The 23,876-nt window shown below is 28.9% G+C and overlaps 2 protein-coding genes across 37 annotated transcripts in view; one reads left to right on the top strand and one right to left on the bottom strand.

The window, feature by feature from the left end:
• The window catches only part of LOC126908504 (E3 ubiquitin-protein ligase Topors-like), a 56,568-nt gene extending 44,011 nt beyond the window's left edge, over nucleotides 1–12,557 (top strand). For 12 of the 36 annotated variants that reach the window (XM_050690910.1, XM_050690918.1, XM_050690932.1 and 9 more), the window contains 4 exons: nucleotides 6,277–6,315; nucleotides 6,510–6,548; nucleotides 6,806–6,835; nucleotides 7,044–7,189. In XM_050690910.1, coding sequence (XP_050546867.1) covers nucleotides 6,277–6,315; nucleotides 6,510–6,548; nucleotides 6,806–6,835; nucleotides 7,044–7,105 — 170 coding nt within the window. In that variant the 3' untranslated portion in view covers nucleotides 7,106–7,189. Of the gene's footprint in view, nucleotides 1–6,276; nucleotides 6,316–6,509; nucleotides 6,549–6,805; nucleotides 6,836–7,043; nucleotides 7,191–10,544; nucleotides 10,566–12,236 lie in introns of those variants that run through there. The other 24 variants (XM_050690667.1, XM_050690874.1, XM_050690717.1 and 21 more) reach the window with 9 other exon arrangements.
• LOC126894757 (uncharacterized) overlaps nucleotides 1–23,876 on the bottom strand; it is a 239,303-nt gene that overhangs the window by 44,644 nt on the left and 170,783 nt on the right. The gene's annotated exons all lie outside the window — the stretch shown is intronic.

Here is a 23,876-nt window from a genome sequence, read left to right as displayed (position 1 = left end):
CAAAATGATAATTTTTTACACTTTTAAAAATGTTTTAGTAATTTAACCACAAAATAAATTTTATTTATTGACACATTAGGGCGTTTACTTCAGCCACACATCACACAAACATCATCATAAATAATCGTTATCAACATAAATGAATGAGAATATAAATTGTAAGTGAACGGTGGCCCAGTGGTATGGTTTGTCTCTACGACGCCTTGGGTCGCGGGTCCAAATCCCGCACCGTGCCTCTTTTTTTCATACGATTTTCGGTACACTTTCTATAACCGGTCGTCAATCTCCAACATCCGTATTTACTGGTGTCCAAACCCACGACCCCGAGATTAAGAGTTTCATACTGTCAAGGAGTTCAAAAATTCTTAGAACCAGGTTGTGCCGCACGGCCGACGATTACTCGCTGAAAATGATACATGTAGTCTTTTTTCCGTTGTCAAAATGACAAGGACGAAGATATACGCCACCGGCTTCGGATGTGTCGCACGACAAACCAATCCGCACTTGCGTATCATCAAAATTATAACAACAGTTTATAAAACAATAATAATAAGTATTAATATTTTGCTTAAGAGAAACCAGATAAAGTAGAAAAAGTAATTACATTAAGCATGACAGACTTTTAATATCAAATAGATCAATATTATTTAATATAATGCATTCTCTAGCGATGCGATCTAAGGGGTTATTATAACCATACAAAGTGCGGTGAAGCTTTATTGAAAATGTGGGACAAGAACGAGACGGATATTGAGGAACATGCTATAGCTCAGGACATGATATGGTTCCATTTAAAAGTTTAGACATAAAATAAATGTCTGTTTTTCGGCGCCTATAAGCGAGAGGTTTTAAATTAAGACTATCTTAAATATTTATTAAATTTGACGTCAAGAACGGGGTAATGTTGCTTAAAATTCTCTGTTTTTTAAACCCAATGTAACGTATAAAACATCTCTGAACACGTTCTAATGATTCAATAAGACAAATTTGTGATGGGTTCCAAAAGACTGAACAATATTTTAAAATTGGCCTAACTAATGAAACATACAATGTTTTCAAACAAAACTCGTTATTGAACTCTTTTGTATTTATAATTAAAAAGCCTAAAATTTTTAAAGCTATTAAGCAAAGTTTTTCAATATATAAAGAAAAAGAAAGGTTAGTCTTAAGTATAATTCCAAGATCTTGAATGTTGTCAACTTTGTTAAGACACTTATCATTAATGTAATACATGTAATTTAGACGGTTATGAGAACGGTAGAAAAACATTTTTGCACATTTAGATGATTTAGTTTTAACCCATTATTAAAACACCAGGCACTTAAATTATTAAGGTCATCTTGAATCTTATTACAGTCATCAATTGATTTGACATTAGCATATAATTTGAGATCATCTGCAAAAAGTTGATGGCTGCACAAATTAAAACAGTTACTAATATCCATAACAAAAATAGCAAATAACAAAGGAGATAGGTGACCACCTTGGGGAACACCTGAAAGAGAAGGAAAGAGATCGGATAAAAAACCATTAATTTTCACTTGTTGAACTCTATCCTTAAGGTATGAAGTAACCAAGATATTAAAGGATCAGATATCCCATATTTACGTAATTTAGCAATAAGGACACTGTGATTAACCGAATCAAAAGCCTTACTGAAGTCAGTAAAAATAACATCAGTTTGAATGCCGGACTCGGCAGAATTTATTAATGTATTGTAGTAGCAAAGTAAATTAGTTTCAACTAAAAGACATTTTCTAAATCCGTGTTGAGTAGTATTTAATACATTTTTAAAAATAAATGATAGAGAAGGCATCAATAGTTTTTCTAAAAGTATAGGCAGAGAAGATAATTTCAAGATGGGTCTATAATTTACAATTTTATTTTTTAAACCAGATTTATAAATAGGGGACACAAAACTATTTTTCCATTGGCTAGGAAAAGCACCTAAATGTAATGAACGGTTATAAATTAATTTTATAGGAATTTTTAAGGAGTATTATAAGATGATAATAAAATATTAGGAATCTCATCTTGTCCAGGACATGGATTTAGATCCAAAGAACTGAGACCTTCGAAGATTTCTTTAACTGTTAATTGAATAAAAGATAGAGAAGCTATATCTGTGCAGTTGTTTAGCATAGTCAGACTATCACTTACAATTAGTGTACTATCGGAATAATTTGAACTAAAAAACTCTTTGAAAAAGTTTGATATACCAGAACCACCAGTTGATACATTTTTTTTATACTCTATAATAAACCAAAAATAAAAAGAAAGAAAAAGAAAAATAGAGAAAATAGGTTAAAGAGAGAAAAATAGATAATTATTGATAATTTTTATAGTAGAGATTGTATAGATTAAATATAAAAAGAAATCGGTAGTAGTTAGTAAATTATTATAATTATTATTTATTATTTTTATAAGTTTTTTTTATAGATTTAATTGTCTTCAATTTTATTTAAATTAATTTTTTATTAATTATTTCTTTCATTAATTATTAATGGTTTATCATGCAATACATTGTTGGAGGTTCGAAAGCATAGATTAAATTGTACTTACCTTATGTCCTGTGTAATACAATAATATTTCAAGTAATCCAGTGTTGATTTCCCCGTTCAACGTACTACGGTATACGAATTACACTATACGTCATATAGTCTATATAATTACTTACAAAAAAAACCGATTCAAGACTTTAAATAATATGATTTAATTACACAAAGTCTACAACTGGTCTTACTTATGAATGATTCTAAACACTCTATATTTTACTATAAATACAATTTTAATTTTTTTTACTTATTGATTTTTTTACGTCTGTTGAATAAGTATTTTTTATAGAGTATATTTTATTGAGAGATCGATACCAATGTTTCTTAAATTTTCCTCTGGCCTGCCCAAAACAAGATTCAGAAATATCTATATCTATGTAAAAAATTTATCAAGGCGGAATTGTGGTGGCCCAATGTGTCCCGGTGCTAAAATAAAGCACCTTGAAAGGATGCAGCACAATAATCACCAAGACAAAAATTAAACACTAAAAAAAAATTTGTAAGTTTCTTTGCGCTGTCGGCCGGCACGATGCTCGTTAAAGCAAATACATTAAGCTCAAAGACTAGCTACTCAATACACATAGGCTTACAAATATATTCTAACCTAACATACCTAATTCTAGAACAATATCTAGTTGCAACCTTTACTCTGTCTGCCGGCGCGATGTTTGTTAAAACAAAAACATCAGCAACGAGACTAGCTACCCAATATGTATAGAGTTGCAATACACTTAGTCAAATAAATTTAAATCTCCATTTAAATTGAAAAGATTGTGACCTTTAGCTTTGTCTGCCGGCGTGATGTTTGTTAAAACAATGACATTAGCAACGAGACTAGCTACCCAATAAGAAAAGCTCACAATAAATTTTTATTATTAAATAAAAGTCTAAATTTAGGTTAGATTTATTATTAAAATAAAATAATTTAAAAAAAATGTAATGTTTAAAATATTATTTGATGTTTATTTCCACAACAAGAAAAATAAAATATTATTAATGATTGAAAAAATTAAATTTAATTAAAAGATTCACCAAAACAAAATTCACTTTAAAATTTCTAAGTGTCATTTAGTTTTAAAGAAAAATATTCTAAGTCCAAATAAATTAAAAAAACGACTAAGTCCCGGAGAGTGAAATCTTGAGTAGATTGTCGTAGATTTTGTGTATTTTAAAATCGTCAAAAGAACTGGTTTAGATGGGGAAAATGGCTTTTTATAGTCTGATGGGGGTAGCCCAGCGATCTCTACTGTGATCCTGGAAGCTGAGGCTTTATATTTTAATTGGTTAATTAAAATGGGGTCCCTGCGTGTAGGCGTTACTTAATAATTTTTACAAGAGGGAGATTTTATCGTATAATTAAAGGGTTATTTTGTATCTTAAATAAGAAAACCCTGTTTTGGTGATCTTGTATAATCATGATATGTGACATACATGTACAAATATTCACATCATATTATATGTAATAATATAATATTACAACTCCATTGTATCAGGTAGACAGTTATCAGCTTTCTGATCTTTAATGTAACGCCAAAAAGATTTAGGATCCAAGGAAATATCTGCTTGTATTTTTGTAAACAAAGAGAATAGCACCTTTTAGATTTTTGTTTACATAAACTCCTTAGACGAGAAAATTCATTATATACATTATCATTTTTAGTAACCTTATATTGTTTATGAAGTTTCTTTTTATTGAAAATTAAAATCTTTAGATCTTTACTGTAACACATAGGAAAATTAGATTTATGACCAGTAAACTTAGGTATAAAAGTATCAATAGCATCATAGAAAATATCATAAAAACTAGAAACAACGTCTGAGAAATTTAATGTATCATTCGATAGAAAACTTCAATCAATATTACATAAATAAGCATTCATAGCCACATAATTTCCTTTATAAAAATTTTACTCTAAAGGTTGGGAATTAATAACACTTGAAGATACACTTTGTGGGCCATCAATTTGTAATGATGGATGAGCTGCATCTATAAGAACAATAGAAAGGAGTTTTTTGATACTTGTAGACTACTATCATCTGAAAGCATTAAATCAAGTATATTAGTTTTATAATTACTAATAAAATTAAATTGAAATAATTTTTCAAAAACAATTGTCTCTGATAATACTTTAGACCTAGGAGATGAAAGACCAGATACAATTGAATGCTGTTCGTCATTTAACCAATTAATGACAGGTAAATTAAAATCGCCCATAATTATAAAAGTACAATTAGGGAATATTAGCTTCAAATACTCAATTTCTTCACAGTATTTCTTGTAAGTTTCTGTTGAGCTATTAGGAAGGATATAAATGGAGACAATTATAATTTTAGAATTCAAAGTTTTAATCGAGACAGCTAAACATTCAAGAGCAGAATTTGGTAAGGGGATTAAAGTAGTAGAAAATTTTTTGTGAACAGCTATAATTACACCACCGCCTTTTGTATATAAACAATTTAAATTATTACGATCTTTACGATACACAAAAAACTCTGTCATTACTAGTTCGTTACTATTTACATCACTTGTTAACCAGGTCTCAGTTAATACAAAATAATCACAATGGTTTAATGAAATGATATTAAGACGAACATGAAATAGTTAAGTTTTTAAACCACGAAAATTTTAGATAAAAACCAGAAAAATTATACTTAGAATTTTTACTTAAAATTACTTTATTATTAACACTTAAGAAATTTGTTATACTATGTGGTAAAGATGTACTTGATCCAAGATTTAGTTTTTTTTTACCAAGGAGGGTGAACCACAAATATACTTAATGAGCCAGTTTCCATCACCCAGACCATTACTTCTATCCCTTTCTTTTTTTAATGACGATAACAGTGACCTTTGATAAAAGTCAGGTCAGAAGCAATCCATGCATTTTTCCACTGAGCATTATTTGTCAACGATTTTTTGGACTTCAAAACCGCTAATACTGCTAGTGGCGTATTTAACGTAATCCGAACAGGTCTGGGTTTATTCGTCTGTTTCCCAAGACGAGTAACTGAAGAAATAGTAGTGTCGACTAGTGTATGTACATAAAAAAAGATACAATAAGCAAATAGGTGAACAATAGAATATAATAACATTTGACTTGAAAACAGGAAAAAGAGAAGCTATCCAGTAATGGGACCCTTATGACTTGATTTGGTTATTTAGCCATCACAATATTAATTTAAAAGGTCACGGCACCAGCATCTTTTTAGACGGTGAGGAGGGTTATCCGGAATTGTAACTGTATGTTGGTTAGCAAATAATGGATTTGGATGTAGAAGTACTTTAGAGTGAAACTTTTTGTAGTATAATTTAACTAAAATATCGACTGGTTCAATATTTAAATCTTTATGCAAGGTAGGATTGGAGACATACCAAGGAGCGGACGTGATTGTACGAAGGGAAATTGCTTGGATGGCTTAAATTGTTTTAAGCTGTGATGTTTTGGCACAACCCCATATTTGGGCTCCGTAAGACCAAATTGGTCTTAACAATGACTTATAAATGATTATTTTGTTATGTACAAATCTTTAAAATAACTGATTGTTAATTACTTTCGGACCAGTAAGTGAAAATATTTTGTAATTTTAAATAATAATAGGGTTTTAAATGCATCTGCAGCTACTTTTATCACTAGACATTTATTGGCCTCTCTCCTACTCACGCCTAAGTATATAAATATTAATAACAGTTATAAAATGATGATTTTTTTTTCTTTGACAGACTTGGATAACATAAGTATTGAAGATGAAATTATGCACAGTAATGTTTATTATATAAAATTTAAATAAAAATTGAAGATATATTTTTTGACAATAACTCAATAATTAACAATATACGTTTAATTTTGAACCGCGGGTGTACTAGACATTTTTCAGTCTCGCCTAATTATATCCCGTCTAATTATAAAATTATTAATAACTACTGACAAAAAAATTATGATTTCTTTTTGACAGACTTGGAGAGCACAGATTCTGAAGATGAAATTATGCAGGGTAATGTTCATCATAAAAGATTTAAATAAAAATATAATATATATTTTTAAACAATAACTCATTAACGTTTAATTTAAAAAAAAAACAAGTAATAAAAAAATACATTTTTAAAGAATTTTAAATATTTTAGTAATTTAACAACAAAATATATTATAATTATAATTTTTTAGTATCAGTTAAAAATATTATTCATTCTTTAGTTTGAACACTTTTAAAGATTAAATAGATAACTAATCTACTATTTTTATTTTATTTAGATGTAGATGATGGGGGTAGTCCTTCAATAGGTAAGCAATAAATTACTAACATTCAATTAGATGTCACTTAAAATTTTAAATGATCAATATTATAATTTATTAAAGTAATATTTATAATATATTAGTATCATCATTGATTTCTAGAGATTCTAAATCTCTAGACTCTTTCAAAATATATCCTATATCAAGTAAATAATCTATTTTAAGTGTGGTTTAATTTACATTTAAAAATATATAGTACTTGCAGATTTTGTTTCATATTTTTCTTTGCTTGAGATGGTGCAAAAACATATGTTGTAAAATATATGGTTACAAAATAAAAGTAGAAGTTCATTATGCTGAAATTAAATTAAAGAAAATTATATTAATTTTATCAAATTATACATGTAGTTTGTACCTAATTATCACTTAAGATACTAATAAATATTTTCACTATACTAATGTTAATGGATTCTTAATGAACCATCAATATAATAAATATTACAATTATGGATACACAATCAATTATTTCATGTACTTTTAATTTTGAAAAAAATCATTTTTAAAGTTTATAAAATGTTTCAGTAAATTAACAGCAAAATATATTATATTTATATTTATTCATAGATTTCTAGGAGTTACAAAACTTTTTCCCAATAAATCCTTTAGAAATATATTACTATTTTTCACTGATACAGGAACATGCTATTAAAAGAATTATAAATTTTAATTTTGGTGCAAATTAAATTTTATAATTGTCACCCTTTCAAATAGTGTTTATTAAATATGTTATAAATCATTTTGGTTAATTTTGATGTAAATTGATAACAGCCCTTTTGACTCAGGTTAATAAAATAAAACTCAATTCCTACTATTAACTTGAATAAAAATATAAGAACCTTCAAAGTTATATACATTTCAATTATGAATATATAATTAATAATTTTTAATTTTTGTAGGAGATAATTATATATTAAAATAAAAAGTAACAATAATTTCCCTTAATGGTTACGATTTATTCGGTAGATAACTAATATACAATAAATAGACACAAAACTAAATACATAAGTAGCACTTAACGCTTCAGCCCAGCACGGCGGAGATTCGACCACACACTGATTCTTAACAATAAGCCTTATCGCTAATCGATATATATAAACAAAATACTACAGCTCGGCCATCCTGACATTTGGTCGATCTCGAACAATATTATTTAGTCTCGCATAAAATTAAATAGATTACATAATTAATAAGAAATAAGTTCACATAAATTCACATATTCAATAAATACATATATAATGCTTACCTAAGTAATAATATAATAAAGACAATAAAATAATCAAATAATAATGATCAATAACTATTAGTAAAATAATAATAATCAAGAATGATAAAATAAAATTCATTGTTATTCAGTTAAAATACATATAAATAATAAATACATTTTTTTTAATCAATATGAATGAGGACGAATCCAGTATTTAATATCCCTAGCGGCAATAACAGTATTTAAAGGGATTTGAGTGACTTGGAATCCCTCGACGTCAACCACGACATACATATCATTGGGAAGTACCTTACTAATTCTATAGGGCCCTTTAAATTTGGGTATGAGTTTTTTGCACACATTAGGAGTCGTGTCGATGTTCCGAATCATAACTAAATTCCCCACTTGATACTTTGTTGCTGCTTGTTTTTTACATCATAGTACACTTTTTTACTAAGCTGCACTTCCCGAATATTTTGCTGTGCATTATTTCGGATAACATTAAAATCACGTTCTCCACTACCTTCCTATAACGTTTCTAAATACAATCGCACATAATAATTAATCTCTCCGGTCTGCTCCATGCCAAACATTATCTTAGTCGGAGTATTTTTATTAGATTGATTGATGGTGTTATTAACGGGAAATTGAATTTTACTTAAATGATCGTTCCAGTTGTAACGTCACAAATTCGAAGGTGGACCGTTTATGATTTTTTGTTATGTCTACTTATTTATTTTATCACGCGAAAGAAACTTTTTCTGACACAGCGGTGTCAACCACTCATTATTTTGCCTCTGACCGCTAGATAAGGCGATAAAAGAGAAATATAATTAAAATCTAATTGTTTATCAGTATTGATCCCTTCCAAAAAGGCTGGCCGTTATCGATTTGAAATTGCCGTTAGATCGGTGTTGACTCTTCTCTATTCTTTCTTCTGTCATTGATCGTGCTAGGGTGCACACGTTTATTTTTTTATTGACACTTTTTGTACAATGATGGAGTAAAGCCGCCAGCGGCGAACGGCCAGGTCTTTTCGACAAAGCATCCAGACCATCGGATGGGTCTCTTCGGAGACCGGGTATCGTTTTCTTTTTTATATTATATTTATGTAATGAGCTATATTTTATTTTATTTCATTTTATTTTATTTTATTGTAAATTAACTTAATTTTGTTTATGTGTGGAGAGCACGTGTTTCCCTTTTCTTCTAGCCAACGCTAAGGAGCGAGTGTCCAGACCGCTCCTGGTGTTCTCCATTAATTTCCGATTAACATTAACGGATGTGTTCCAATACCGTCCGTGATGTTTGTAATATTATTTGTTTAAATATTTTATTTTATTTGTATTGCCTTTATTTGTAGACATGGTTTTTGATGCATTCGCATTTTTGTCCATGTTTAACTTAATTTTCTTTTTTTAACAATTAAATTAAATTTCCTTATTAATTTCAATTGTAATATTTATTTTATTGCGCGAGTAACTTAATTACTCGCGTGTATTTCATTCCTATTCCTTAATCTAGACACGGGCTACGGTATGTTTTACATATCAACCACATACAACTTTAATTGTCATAATTGTGTTTAATAAACCATGAGGTATTATAGTAATTTATACATATAACGACATATTAACGTAGATTATACTTTTAATTAACTTAAAATTAAATTTCACCTATGGTCCGGTAATCATATATGATAGGTGTGACACCTCGCTTAGGTGGTGGCGACCATTGCTACTATAGCTAGTCGTTATGCAAGTGGCAAACCACATTGTTGTTACTAATAAAATTAGAATTACTAATAAAAAAGCCCACTTGCACAGTTTTTACCGTGTTCATACACCATTTTTGATAACATGACCGTTAGACTTCTGTTGTAACGTTCGACTTGTCCATTAGACGAAGGCGATTGCACGGCTGTTATTACATGGTCAATATCGCGTTGTAAACAGAATTCTTTAAAAACATCAGATCTAAAACACGATCCCCTGTCTGAAATAATTCGTATAAGTTTACTATAATATGAAAAATATTGGTCCAACTTCGAACACGTTTCTTTGGACGCAACTGTTCGAACATGGTATAAAGTTAAAAATTTACTGAAAGCGTCGACAATAGCGAAAACATACTTAAACCGTCCTATAGTCTGACTCGAGGGACCGTAATGGTCAACGTGAATGGTGTGAAATGGCTTGTCGCCTTTATTAATAATATTTAAGAAACCCTCACTTTTCCCCTCCTTTGGTGAGAATATGATGCATTTTAAACAATTGCCGATATATGACTTGACATACTCACTAATACACAATAAATAGACACAAAACTAAATAAATAAGTAGCACTTGACGTTCCAGCCCAGCAAGGCGGAGATTCGACCACACATTGATTCTTAACTATAAGCTGTATCGCTAATCGATATACATAAACAAAATACTACATTTTAGTATTTTTTTAGCGATTTAAAATAATAAAAAAATTTATTATATTTAAATGGTGTTGATGGTGGTAGTAGTAAGTAAAAATTACTAACATTAAGTTAAATGTAAATTAATAGTTATTTTTTTTAATTATATCAGTTATCAAAATATTAATAACAATTTTAATATTATGATAGGATTTTACATTATAAAGATTAAACCCATTTATTTCTCTTTATGATAGGAACGTAAACTTTTAAAAATATATCTCGACCTATAAAGGTCATATACTTCTCTTACTCTTAACAAAATTCCGAGAAAAATCAGCTATAATGTATGCAGATATCCATAATTATTTAAGTTATTTATCTATAATAATTGTCTGCCTTTGAAACACGTATATTCTTAAAAAAGAAATAGATGTAGAACGATTTTCAATAAACTGACTATACAGGGTGATTTTTTTATCATAACCCACTCAATTACTTGCAGAATAATAATAATTCAAACATTTTTTTTTATTATTATCTTTAGTTACACATTATTCTTGAATTTTTAACTATATAATACTTTTTAAGTTCATCCCTTATGCCTTGTAAGGGGGTCAACTTTGTTTTTTTAAATGGTAACACATATTATTAATTTAATAAAATGTTTGAGTTTTTAATTTAATAGTAAATGGCATTTGAATTTTTAATATAACTTAATTCGTTTATTAGATATAATCATTTAAAGTTTCAAATTTTTGAGTTAATATATAGGTATAATACACAAGGGATTACAAATACAGGTAGCTAATTGATTTTTTATGACATCGATATTAGCAGGTACACAGCATTGTTATTATCAATGATAGTAAGGCACATTGTTATGAGTTTATAAATACACTAACTGACAATACAGAAAGTATATCTATTGATAATCATAATTGATAATAAACAATCCGTGACTGAGACAGCAATGTCATAAAAATCCAATTAACTACCTGTATTTACAATCCCATGTGTATTATACATGTATATTAACTCAAAATTTTGAAACTTTAAATGTTTATATCTAATAAGCTAATAAAGTTATATTAAAAATTCAAATGCCATTTACTATTAAATTAAAAACTCAAACATTTTATTAAATTAAAAATATGTGTTACCATTTAAAAAAACAAAGTTGACCCCCCTCCAAGGCATAAGGGATGAACTTAAAAAGTATTACATAGTTAAAAATTCAAGAATAATGTGTAACTAAAGATAATAAAAAAAAAAAATGTTTAAATTATTATTATTCTGCAAGTAATTGAGTGGGTTATGATAAAAAAATCACTCTGTATACAATGTATACACATCTTAATCATTTTATGCATGCAAGGTATAATATATCATTTACTTAATATGTATGGAATGTTTTTTTGAGAAGCAGATCAAGACAAATTTTTATCAATTTTAAGTTACTTAACAATTAAATTATGCGTAGTGTTAATATTGTGTTTCCATAAGTAATTTAGTTATTATTTTATTGCTAATTGAACTTTAATATTCATAATTACTATCAGGTTAAAGTATCTCGTGTTTTTCGTTTTCTGAATAATTATCGTTATTGTTTTGACCAACTTCTCACAAAAACCATTCAAATGTAAATTAAAAATACATGGGTGAATTAAAATATTATCATTAATTATTAAAATCCTTTTAGTTGTAAGATGATTAGAATAAAAATTCAACTGTGACAATAATTAAAATTATATTTTTTATTCATATTTTTATTTCAGGACCTACCATCAATTGATCATTGAGGACCAATTTTTAAAAATTTTCTGCTCGATAATAAAAAAATAATTCAAGTTTTATTATTAGACAATTGACATAAATAATCCAATCAGAAGTATGTTTGTCAACAAAAGAATACAAAATTCTAATATTGATTAATTAATTTAATTTACCATTTACTGATTTATTTATTAAAAAAATTACTAATTTAATTTTAAAAATTATAAAATTTTGATTTATTTATATTTTTAATAAGAATTTTATTGATCTCCTAATATTTGATGTTTCACATCTTTGATAGCATCATAATATCTTGATGGTCTTAGGTCTACTTTATTTATTATTGTACCAGAATATAATATGTACCATTTATAGACATATATTCTATAAGGTGTTAACATTAAAATTAAATAATTGTTTTCACAAATTAAGTTAAATTACTTATCGTTACTATTATAAAATTATCTAAATAAATTTTTCTGTAAAATTATCGTAAATATTTTTACTGGTATTTGGATTAATAATTATTGTATCTATCGTTTAATAAATAATCATCAATAATAAAAATAATGTTAAGAGATTTTTTTTCATTTCTCGTCATATTCATATTGCCCGCTCAATTTTTTTTTTTGTCAGGTTTACACTATCTGCACCTTTATTCTTGCCAACTTAAAACGGCCATTTCCGACAAACTGGTCTTATCTCACAGCATATGGTTGTTTAATGTAAACATGCTCTAACCCTGTTCCCGAAAAAATTCAAAAACTTTACAAACTATTTAAAGAAAACACCAGTCCAAAACTAAAAAAGTTCTTTTGTTCAACAAAATTTGTGAACCTAAATGTATGATGTGAAAAATGTTATATATGGACATTCTTAAAAAATGTCTAGTTTTAATTTCCTAAAAAATTTCAAAAACATAATTATTATTATTGCATTAATATCTTCAACTGACATTAAAGATGAGTAAAAATTACATGACTACATAAAATTGAATTATTTTCAAATTTTTCCATGTCGCGACAAGTCATTATTACTGTTGCATTTTTAATAGCAAGCAATCGAGCTGCTTCATTTCCATGACCAGTATTAGCTACTGTAATAACAACAACTTTTTTGGCTGCAGACTTTGTAATTTTGTAAGATTTTGCAGTAACTGTTTCTCTATAAAAATATTGATTTAATGAAATTTATTCTTCATTAACATAATTAATGAAATTTTTATATACACACTTAAATTAATACACGCCTCCGATAACCTTACTAAAAGCGTTTACATAGAGCAATGGTTTCGGTATATTGATTATGGCAAAAATTCAAAGTTAAAATAATAATAAAAAGTACTTTGACTTTTAATCCAATAAATTGTTTTTATGACTAGATAATAAGAATCAAACAATTTGCACCAATTCTTATATTCGGTGATTTATTCTTATCAATTATTTTAAAATTTATCAATTTATTTTTTATCATAAAGATGGTGATAAAATATAGTAGTAATATGTAAAATCGAACAACATCGATAATCGAATTAGTATAGAGTTTTTTTTCAAAAGGGTACGATTTTAACTTCTCTGGAATCACAGAAAAGAGCATTATAAACAGTATAATTTATTATATACCCGATATTAAACAGGATACCTAAGGAAAGTAGGTCCTTGACGGGAACACTAGACCATTGGTGATCATTTCAAAGACATACTGACACTAAAAATAGATTTATGGTCAAAAAAGTTGAAAATTCACTATGTGTTTGGGTAAGGAAAAAGGAGGATGACAAAAAAAAAAACGAAGCCAAAGATAAAAAAACTGAGCCAACAGAAAGTTATTGTCAAAACTCGTACAGTTACCTCTTATTTTTCCATAAAAAATGATACAAATGATGATTTGCCACAACCAGGGACTCTATAGGCTGAATTTTTTTTTTTTTTTATAAACTACCAAATGGCTTTATTATTTAAACGATAAAATTATCTTTATAAATATATTTTACAATAATTGTATATGAAACATAGTTTTATAACAATTAATAAAGAATAAACGTGTGTGGAGTGACACCTCCAGCGAGGTGGCTCCTTAACCTAAGTTAAAACTAAATATTTTAAATTAAGTCATATGGTTTATGACGTTTAAGACGCCTGATGTCTTCGGAGTTGTCCAAAAGTTGGATGGCTGCTGTGTTAATGTGGTTCGTTAATCTCACCTCATGTTTGCGAGCAAATCTCTTAATTTCTTCTGCTACTGTAGGCAAAATCAAATCACGGTGTATAATGTCATTTCTATCGTACCGATAAGCTGAAACGATGGTACGGAGTGCAACATTTTGGCATCGTTGAATAACATCAATATTAGACTTACTAGTACAACCCCACAGTTGTATACCGTAAGTCCAAATTGGTTTTATGATAGCTACGTAAAGTAGACGTTTGTTATTTAATGAAAGTTCGGAATGTTTCCCGATCAACCAGTATAACTTTTTCATTTTTAGTTTTATTTGCAAACTTTTCTGGCGTACATGGTGTTTCCAATTAAGACGTGAGTCTAAGTGCATTCCTAGGTATTTAGCCGAATCTTTTTGTGGGATAATTTGATGATTCATTTTGATAGGAATATTATTGGTATTACGAAGTGTATAATTGACATGTACTGATTTGTCACTATTGATTTTAATTTTCCAACGTCTTGTCCATAAGAAGATATTATTGATCGAGTTTTGTAATTTACCAGTTGCAGACTGTTGACTATAACTGGTTGCTAATACAGCCGTATCATCAGCGAACATGGCAGTTGTCGTATCATTGGTTGATGGAATGTCAGCAGTATAAAGTAAATACAAAATAGGTCCTAAAACACTACCTTGTGGTACTCCTGCTGTTATAGTTTTCCAATCTGTAACAGCTTGCTCATGCATTACCCGAAACTCTCGTTCAGTCAAGTAAGATTCTAATAACGCGCACCAAGTGTGTGGTAGTTGTTCTCTTAATTTTATAAATAGTCCTTCATGCCAAACTTTATCAAACGCCTGCGCAACGTCTAAGAAAACTGCACAACAGTACTTTTTCTCTTCAAGAGCCTGGTTAATAACATTGGTAACTCGGTGAACTTGATCAATTGTAGAGTGCTTATTGCGGAAACCAAATTGGTGGTCAGGTAAAAGTTGCTTTTCTTCAATCAAAGGTTTTATCCTTTTAAGAAGAACTTTTTCAAAAAGCTTAGATAAACAAGGTAAGAGTGATATTGGCCGGTAAGATGTTACCTGATCTGGTGGTTTACCTGGTTTTAGTAACATTATGACCTGAGCTTTTTTCCATAGTTTTGGAACGTATTCAGTTCGTAAAATTGCATTGAAGATGTATGTAAGATAAATAATCGCCTTCTTAGGCAATTCTTTTATCATTCTCGGGCTGATTTCATCGTAACCTGGTGCTTTTTTTACATTGATGTTGTTATCAATTTCTTGCGCCACTTCTAATGGTGAAAAATATTTTATTTTCTCCCGATTTCTATCTAATTGTAAACTATAGAGTCCGTCAAGTTCTGAAACTATATTATTAGGTTTAAATACAGTCTCTAAGTAACATGCATATACTTCAGCTTTTTCATATTCACTTCGTGCCCACGTGCCGTCTTCTTTGCGAATAGGTGGCACGTGTGTTAAAGGCCTTTTTAGTCGTTTAGTAGCTTTCCACAGAGAGTAGTCAGTATCTTGGGTTGCAGAAAGTTCGCTCAAGTAAGTTTTAAAAGTTTCGTTTTTCATTTCTTTTATTTTGTTGTGGAGTAACCGACTGATGTGGTTCCACTTTTTTTTGTCAGTAGGATGTCTCGTTCTATGCCACGTTCTCCTAGCTTTTCTCTTTTGTTGTACCAACTCTCTGATTTCTATTGGGTAGGTGATCTCTCGTATTCTTTCTACTGCAGCCTTAGGTGTTGCAGTTTTCACTGAGTTAATTATATTATTGGTAAAATTATGAACTGCCAAGTCAATGTCACTGGATGTTTGAAGTTTAACGGAAAGCGAAAGTGAATTTTCAAGTAACGTTCTGAATAAATCCCAGTTAGTTTTCTTAGTCGTTAAAAATACTTTTTTTTGTTTCATAATAACGTTTGTGCTTTGAGTGAGTAGTACGGGTGTATGATCGGATGTTAACTCATTGAGTCCTTCAACTTTTACATAATTAGAGGAAATACCTTTCATCACGTAAAAGTCTAGTAGATCAGGAATTTTGTTAACGTCAGAAGGCCAATAAGTTGGCTCTCTTGTGGAGACAGTTATCGCGTTTAAGCTATTTATTACTTTAAACAAAGAATTACCTTTAGGGGAGTTTAATCTCGAGCCCCAATGTTTATGTTTAGCGTTCCAGTCTCCTCCGACAATAAACCTATCGCCTAGAGTCTGAAAAAATTCGAAAAGATTAACTTCATTAGCACCTCCTTGTGGTGGACAGTATATGGCTGTGACAGTGAGGTCATTGGCCCCGTCGTTTATTCGTACACTTGTTGCTTGTAAATGATTTTCCGAGAACTTATCTAGCTCATAGTGCTTAATAGACTCTTTAATAATTATAGCTGTACCTCCACGTGCTCTGTTGGTTGGATGAATGGTGGTATATGTAATATAATTTTTTATTTTAAAAAAAGTCCAGGATGTAAAGTGAATTTCAGAGATAAGAGCAATATCTATATTTTCATGATGTAGAAGGTTTTCTAATTCAAGTTTTCGCTGTACTAGCCCATTAGCGTTCCATGCAATAAACCGTATGGTACGGGTCATTTTTTATTATTTTTACGCTTGTTTTTAGGTTTAGGTTGGTTGTTTTCTAACCTGTCTAATCTTTCAGTTAGCATTGCTAATGTTTGAGTAATACTAGCTAAGGAATTTATAACTTCCACAAAGGGTACTTCCTCATTTTTCACATGATTTTTTTGTTCGAAAGTTTGGGGTATCTTTAAGTTTTGGACTGATGAACCAGCCATTTCAGCGTATGATATGCTGGTTGTAACAGATTTCGCTAGTTTACTTTGTAGTCTTTGAACTGCTGTAGTTTTTTTTGGGTGAGAAATTTCAACTGCTTTTTTATACGCAGCGCAGCCTTTCCAATTTGCGGTATGATTTTCTCCACAATTGGCACATTTTGATTTGGTCTTTTTGGATTTTGTGCAATCAATTGACCTGTGTTTTTCTCCGCATTTTACGCAATTAGGAGATTTGTGACAATAATTTAAAGTGTGTCCAAATAATTGGCAGTTCTTGCACTGTGGAACTCCTTTTGTTTTCTTTGGTGGCTCCACTTTAATAATTTGGTGACTAAGCTTTTTTAACTGGTATATGTCTTTATTATTATCTTGAGGCTCTAGATCAACAAAAAATAATGGTAGACGAATAAATGTCCAGTCACTATTTTTATTTTTAGAGTCAACTTTTTTTTTAATTTGTATATTTGATACATGATTGGCCAAGTGTCCTTGGTCTGAAAGATCACGCTTTATATCACATATGTCAGTTTCAGGGTGTAATCCCCGGATTACTACCCTAAACATTTTTTCAGATTTAAGTTGGTACCTATGGTATTCAATTTTTTGCTCTTCTAAAATTTTAATATAGGCTGAATTTAAGTTAAAATTTTGTAATTATTTTGTCGTTCACGTAGTTCATTTGAGATTTTGATTTATAGCTTCTGGTTTGGAGGGCATTAATTCTTTGCCATTGGGTTGAATGAGCAGTGCAGAGGACAGTGAGAAATTTTGTGATTCACCAATTGTTAAAGTGACAGAATAATCAAACCGTAAGCTCTTTATGTTGACATTTTTCTTAAATAATACAACATTTTTAGTTATTATCCTGATAAAATGAAATTCTGATATTCTTGTTTTAAAAATTTCCCACATCAATAATTTTCAATAATATCTCTTCGTCAGGCAATCCAAGGAAGGACAAATCTCAAGACTCGAGTTCAACAGAAACTTAGAGAAATGACTTCACTGTTTGTTAATAGATGATAAAAATAAATACAACAAAACATTTTTATAAAGTACCTGTTAAACCACCATCATTTGGTTTATTTGGATTTTGTTTTAGGTCTTGATCTGTAAAAATAATAGAAAGTAAAATTAAAATGATTAATTATAATTATTAGTCAATTTAACTAAAGTAAATAATAAACCATTTAAATGTTTTTGAAGTCTACAAAAATTTAAAATAACACATAATTATTGAATAATGGTTAAATTTCAGTTGATAATAATTAATTAATGTTCAAAAATATAAACTTAATATAACAGTTTTAAAAGTTTATCATTAATATCTGGCATACCACAACTTTTAAAATTTAACATTCATCTTATCCATTTCATTGTCATCAGATCTTATTTTTCTGAATATAGAAAGGTTTTAATGCAACAAAAAAATGTGACAAAAAATTTTTTTAATCAATAAAAATAACAAATGTGTGGATTAACCAATAAAGATAAACAAAATTTACATAGTTTAAAATAATTCATTCTATTGTTATTACAATACTATTTTTTTCATTAGTTAAATATCAGTCAGTTAAATATTATACATTACCCAGATTTGTTGTGGAGAATGAATTCGTCGATGAAAAGAACTTTTTTATGTTGCTGGTTGTTGTACTGGTAGATTTTCTTTTTCTGCTACACGAATTTAGGTGTCTTAGCCATTTGTTTTGGTTTAAATCTCCCTTACTTTTACCACAAATACATAATTTATCTTTATTCATGACGAATAAATGTATTATGATTTATAAATAACATTACTGTTTATTAATAATAATTTTTTATTGATAAATTACTTATTAAATTAACTACACAATCACAAATTTTAATTTCGATCAAACGAACGCGTCAAAATTTTTGATAGATATAATAAAAATAGCACATTGCTATCATCCACAGTTTTGTTATCATAAACATCAAACATCAACACATTTGGTAATTCCATTAGGTTTGGTTTTTTTTTTTTATCTAAAGTTATCGTCAATGGGTATTCCGCCTTGGCCGTGGTGTGGTTTGTAATGGACATGTATTATAAACAAACAAAATAACTGCTTTAGTAATTAGTGTCATTATTCACAACTCAACATAAAAGTAAATAATCATATATGTACAAATATAATATATTTATACTGCGTATGTAATTTGAAACGCTGGATGTCCTTACTGTCGACCGAAAACTTAAATTTCAAAGAATAGAAATTGCTATACTGAAAAAATTCTACATTGAAGACTTTTCTATGGAAAACCTCACATGGAAAAATTTTTTGAATTTCAGGTTATCGGTGGGGGGGGCCGCTTGGCCCCCCTCCTGGATACGTGCCTGACTCACTCCCTTGCCCACCCAACATTAAATCGGTGATCTCCGTGTCGGTTTTCATCCATGTACAGTTCATTGTCAGTCAGACATTGTTTCATGTGTCTTTCTTTCCTGTAGCAAACGCCATCGCTTTAATAGTAAATTGTTCGGCCATCGTACGCCATAATTTTTATTATTTGTTGTTGCACCCTTGTGCTCAAGTTCTCGTGACCTTGCACGTCTCCAGTGATTGGGCCCTGACCATCACTAAATATCTTCATTGCCTTAGACGCTTTTCACTGTCTGTTATCATCTGCAATTACATGTCTGGATCTACACTCTGACACGTGATACTCTGTTGTTCGACACCATTACCACAAGTACTCATACAGTTTACTCATCACTATCAACATCTTCATCTATACAGCTGAGTTTTATATTATTTTTAGTGATATTTATTGTTTGTTTTAATTGAGATTAACTATTTGTTTTATGCCGCTTCGCCAGGCATTAGTATTTAAGGCCCCCCTCGTTACCCCTTAATATTAAGATACTACCGAAAGAATTTCTAATATATGTGTTTATTGTTTACTCTCGTTACTTATTGGATAAACCATTAACCGTAATCCTCTAACTGACCCACTCCTGCATCAATAATAACGATTTATACAGGCTTAAGGTAAACCGGCATTCTAGTGCGGTGCACAACTAGCCGTCCTACGGTCTAGCTGCTTCGTACAAAACAGATTGTAACATTTGGTTTTGACAATAATTTTAACAAACCGGTGAAATAGGTTTTTTGCGTTAGACGAACAGCAACATGAATCGCACGAGTTTGTTCAATCAACGTAATTAATACATATTACATTTTCGTTTAAGTATAGCTCCATTAACAAAACGAAGGCTATACGAAATTGAACGCTGTAGTTTTGCTAATGACGAGAAATGCATTAATAGATAATAGTCAGAGAATATGTCGCGGATAACAAGCGTTACGGATTTAACGGGTTTTACGTCAGACAAATTGACAGTGCTTGAAGGCGTAAATTTCGAGTGCGGCCATCAGGTAGATGTAAAAAATATGGACCGTTCCAATGAACAATACACTGTAATAATTAAATTGAGGATAAATCTTCGTCTTGTTTTACCATTGTGTAGTAAGGGATAAAATATTTGTCGGGTCGTGTAGATAGTTTCATGTAACCGGGCGACAAATATTCATTCATAAATTTACGGTACGCATCGCAAAAATCAGCATTTTTAATAGACATTATTCGACATTATATAATCTTTTGAAAGCTAAATTACGAGATTCGCTGAGCCCGTGGTAAAGCGAAGGTGCACTCATGTCAGCGGTATTTTTATTGCACTCCGCGGAAATCTTGTCTTTGAACGGTAGCGCTATACAAAAACGACCAACATCAGGTGTGGTAGTATGTGAAAACTAGTAATCACTAAGTTATAATGAGCGATTTAAACGTAGAAGCCAAAAAATTATTATTTAGGAGTAAAAACCTTATAAATAATAATAATCAGAGTCTTCCAAAAGAAAATCAACTGTATTTTTAGTAAACAATGAGTTTCAAAATCTGAGCTACCCAAAAGTATAAATCATGTAAATTTGAATATAAAAAGTGATCCAAATACAAAATATATAAAAATTTGAATATAGAGAGTGATCCAAATGACACAAATACNAAATTTGAATATACAGAGTGATCCAAATGACACAAATACAATATACAACGTTCGTCAAAAGTATAAAACTTATATATTTGAAAATTTAGAGTAATCTAAATATATTTACTAAAATAAAAAATGTATAGAGAGTGCTCCAAATGTATAAATCATAAAAATTTGAATATAGATATACTGATTGTATTACATTAATCGGATAAATTTCAATATATAATGCGATCCAGATGTATAACAGATATAATTTTGAATATACACAGTAATCTAAATGTATAAAAGATGTGATATTGAATACACATTGCGATTCAGATGTATAATACATATAATTTTAATTATATAAAGTTATTCAATTGTAAAAATCATATAAATATCAATAATCACAGTGATCCAAAAGTATAATTAACATTTTTAATATTTATAATACTACCCTGAATATCATTAAACAAATATTTTTATTTATGACTATTATTATTTCGTTTATCAGCTATTTTGGTTAAATGACACCCGTTGACATTCAAGTGCACGTTCGTTCTACTATTACGTTTATCCAATGTAAGAACACGATCGTCGATTATTATGTAATTTCGACTCAGAGCGTCCAAGCGGTTAGTTATTATCAACAAGTTTTTATCTTCGATGCGAAACTGAGAAGGTATTCATTTTACTATGATGTGTCTTTTATTTTAGCTTCGATGCGAAGCTGAGAAGGTATTGATTTTACTAAGATGTGTTTATTTTTTTTTTTTTGTGTCTGTTACCACTTTTTCTCAGCTATCACCGAACCGATTTCTTTCAATAATACGTCAAAAGATCACAAATCGTATCTTATCTCAGACATTACCCTCAAAAATTGAAAAAAATTCCCTCGTTCCCCGTAAATGGGGGAAACCTCCAAAAAAATTACAAATTTACAAATCGCTAATTTTCGAAATTTTTTCAATTTTTTTTACTTAAAAGTGCCATAACTTTTTCAAAAATGAACATATAATTATATTTTTTTTTATATAGATGCATGATATTATTACCTTTTATTTGGTATATTTATTTTATAAATTTAACCCATTACCTGCCCACTGGGAGGGAGTTAAAATGACAACTTTTTCACAAAAAATAAATTTTTTTAATTTAAATTTTGTAAATGTTCCGGAAAGTCTGACACTTTTATATATATCTTAAATTAAAGCTAATGTAATATACTTTATCATGAAAAAAAAAATTTCGGACTTTATTTTATCTTCACGGTGAAAATGGCTACCGAATGCTATTTGTGTGAAAATTTTCGATTTTATATTTTATTTTATTTTAAAATACCTTAAAAAAGGTATTAATTCTCATTAGATTTTTATCTCATTTAGATTCAATAACTTCAATGAATATCAAAGACCCCATCATCATAGTTTCCCCTCGTTTTATGAAATTTCTTTATCATATTAAAAGTATTATCTAGTTAAAGATATTACCCTTAAAAATTGAAAAAATTTCCAATTTTTCAATTAAAAAGTTACCTAGCCCTTATTTTCCATATAGACGATTAAAATCATTCAGTTCCAATGCATTTATTGTCAAATTAAGTACGAATTTATTAATTTTTCAACTCTATTTTTGTTTTCTATAACTATTCTATAATAATGCAAATTTTTTGCTAAAATGTTGCTATATAAATCATTTCTTAAAAAAAATGATTTTTAATTTCATTTAAATTTTTACAATACATTCAATTTAGTAAATTTTTTTAACAACTTTTTGAAAATATTTATTTTGACATTAAGCTAGTATAACTTTTTAAAAAATATTTTTAAAAAGGAATTTATTTTGTTTTTTAAATTTGGGCGTTTTCTGAAATCATGAAAAAAATGTACCACAAACCCTCACCAAAAAAATTTAATTTGAAACTTTCTTTATACACATTATTTTTTAATTTTTATTTTACACTGTTATTACTTTTAAAAAACCCAGCACAGGGGGGTCGTAGCATAGTTGAATCAAGTATAATGATATCTGACAGTGATTAAAATCACTATCAAAATAAAACGCTTCGATGCAAATCTTTAGATAGTGTTTAATTTTAAAAAATACACTTTTCAATAAGTTATAGCATTATAAAGTTAAAAATATGAAAACTAAAATCGAGAATTTCCACACAAAAATAGCATTCAGTAACCATTTTCACCATGAAGATAAGTCTAGAGGTCAATTTTTTTTTTTCTTAATATAGTATATTACATTAACTTTAATTTAAGATATATATATAAAAGTTTCAGACCTTTCGGAACACTTTCAAAATTTAAGTTGAAAAAGTCAATTTTTTGTGAAAAAGTTGTCATTTTGAATCCCCCCCGGTAGGCAGGTAAAAAGTCAGATTTATAAAAAAAATATACCAAATGATAGGTAAAGACATCATGCATCTACAAAAAAAAGAATTATATTGATCCATACATATTTCGAGAAGTTATAGCATTATAAAGTTAAAAATATAAAAAAGAATTTTTTTACAAAAATCGTATTTTTTTTATTAAGTTTAATGTCTGTTTTCACCATGAAGATAAAATAAAGTCCGAAATTTTTTTTTACCATTATAAAGTATATTACATTAGCTTTAATTTAAGATATATATAAAAGTGTCAGACCTTCCGGAACA

This window comes from Daktulosphaira vitifoliae, unplaced genomic scaffold (assembly GCF_025091365.1).
Source record: "Daktulosphaira vitifoliae isolate Bord-2020 unplaced genomic scaffold, ASM2509136v1 Scaffold_1, whole genome shotgun sequence".
NCBI lineage: Eukaryota > Metazoa > Arthropoda > Insecta > Hemiptera > Phylloxeridae > Daktulosphaira > Daktulosphaira vitifoliae.
The sequence above is the reverse complement of the archived record's forward strand: the minus strand, read 5'-3'. Positions and strand labels throughout refer to the sequence as shown.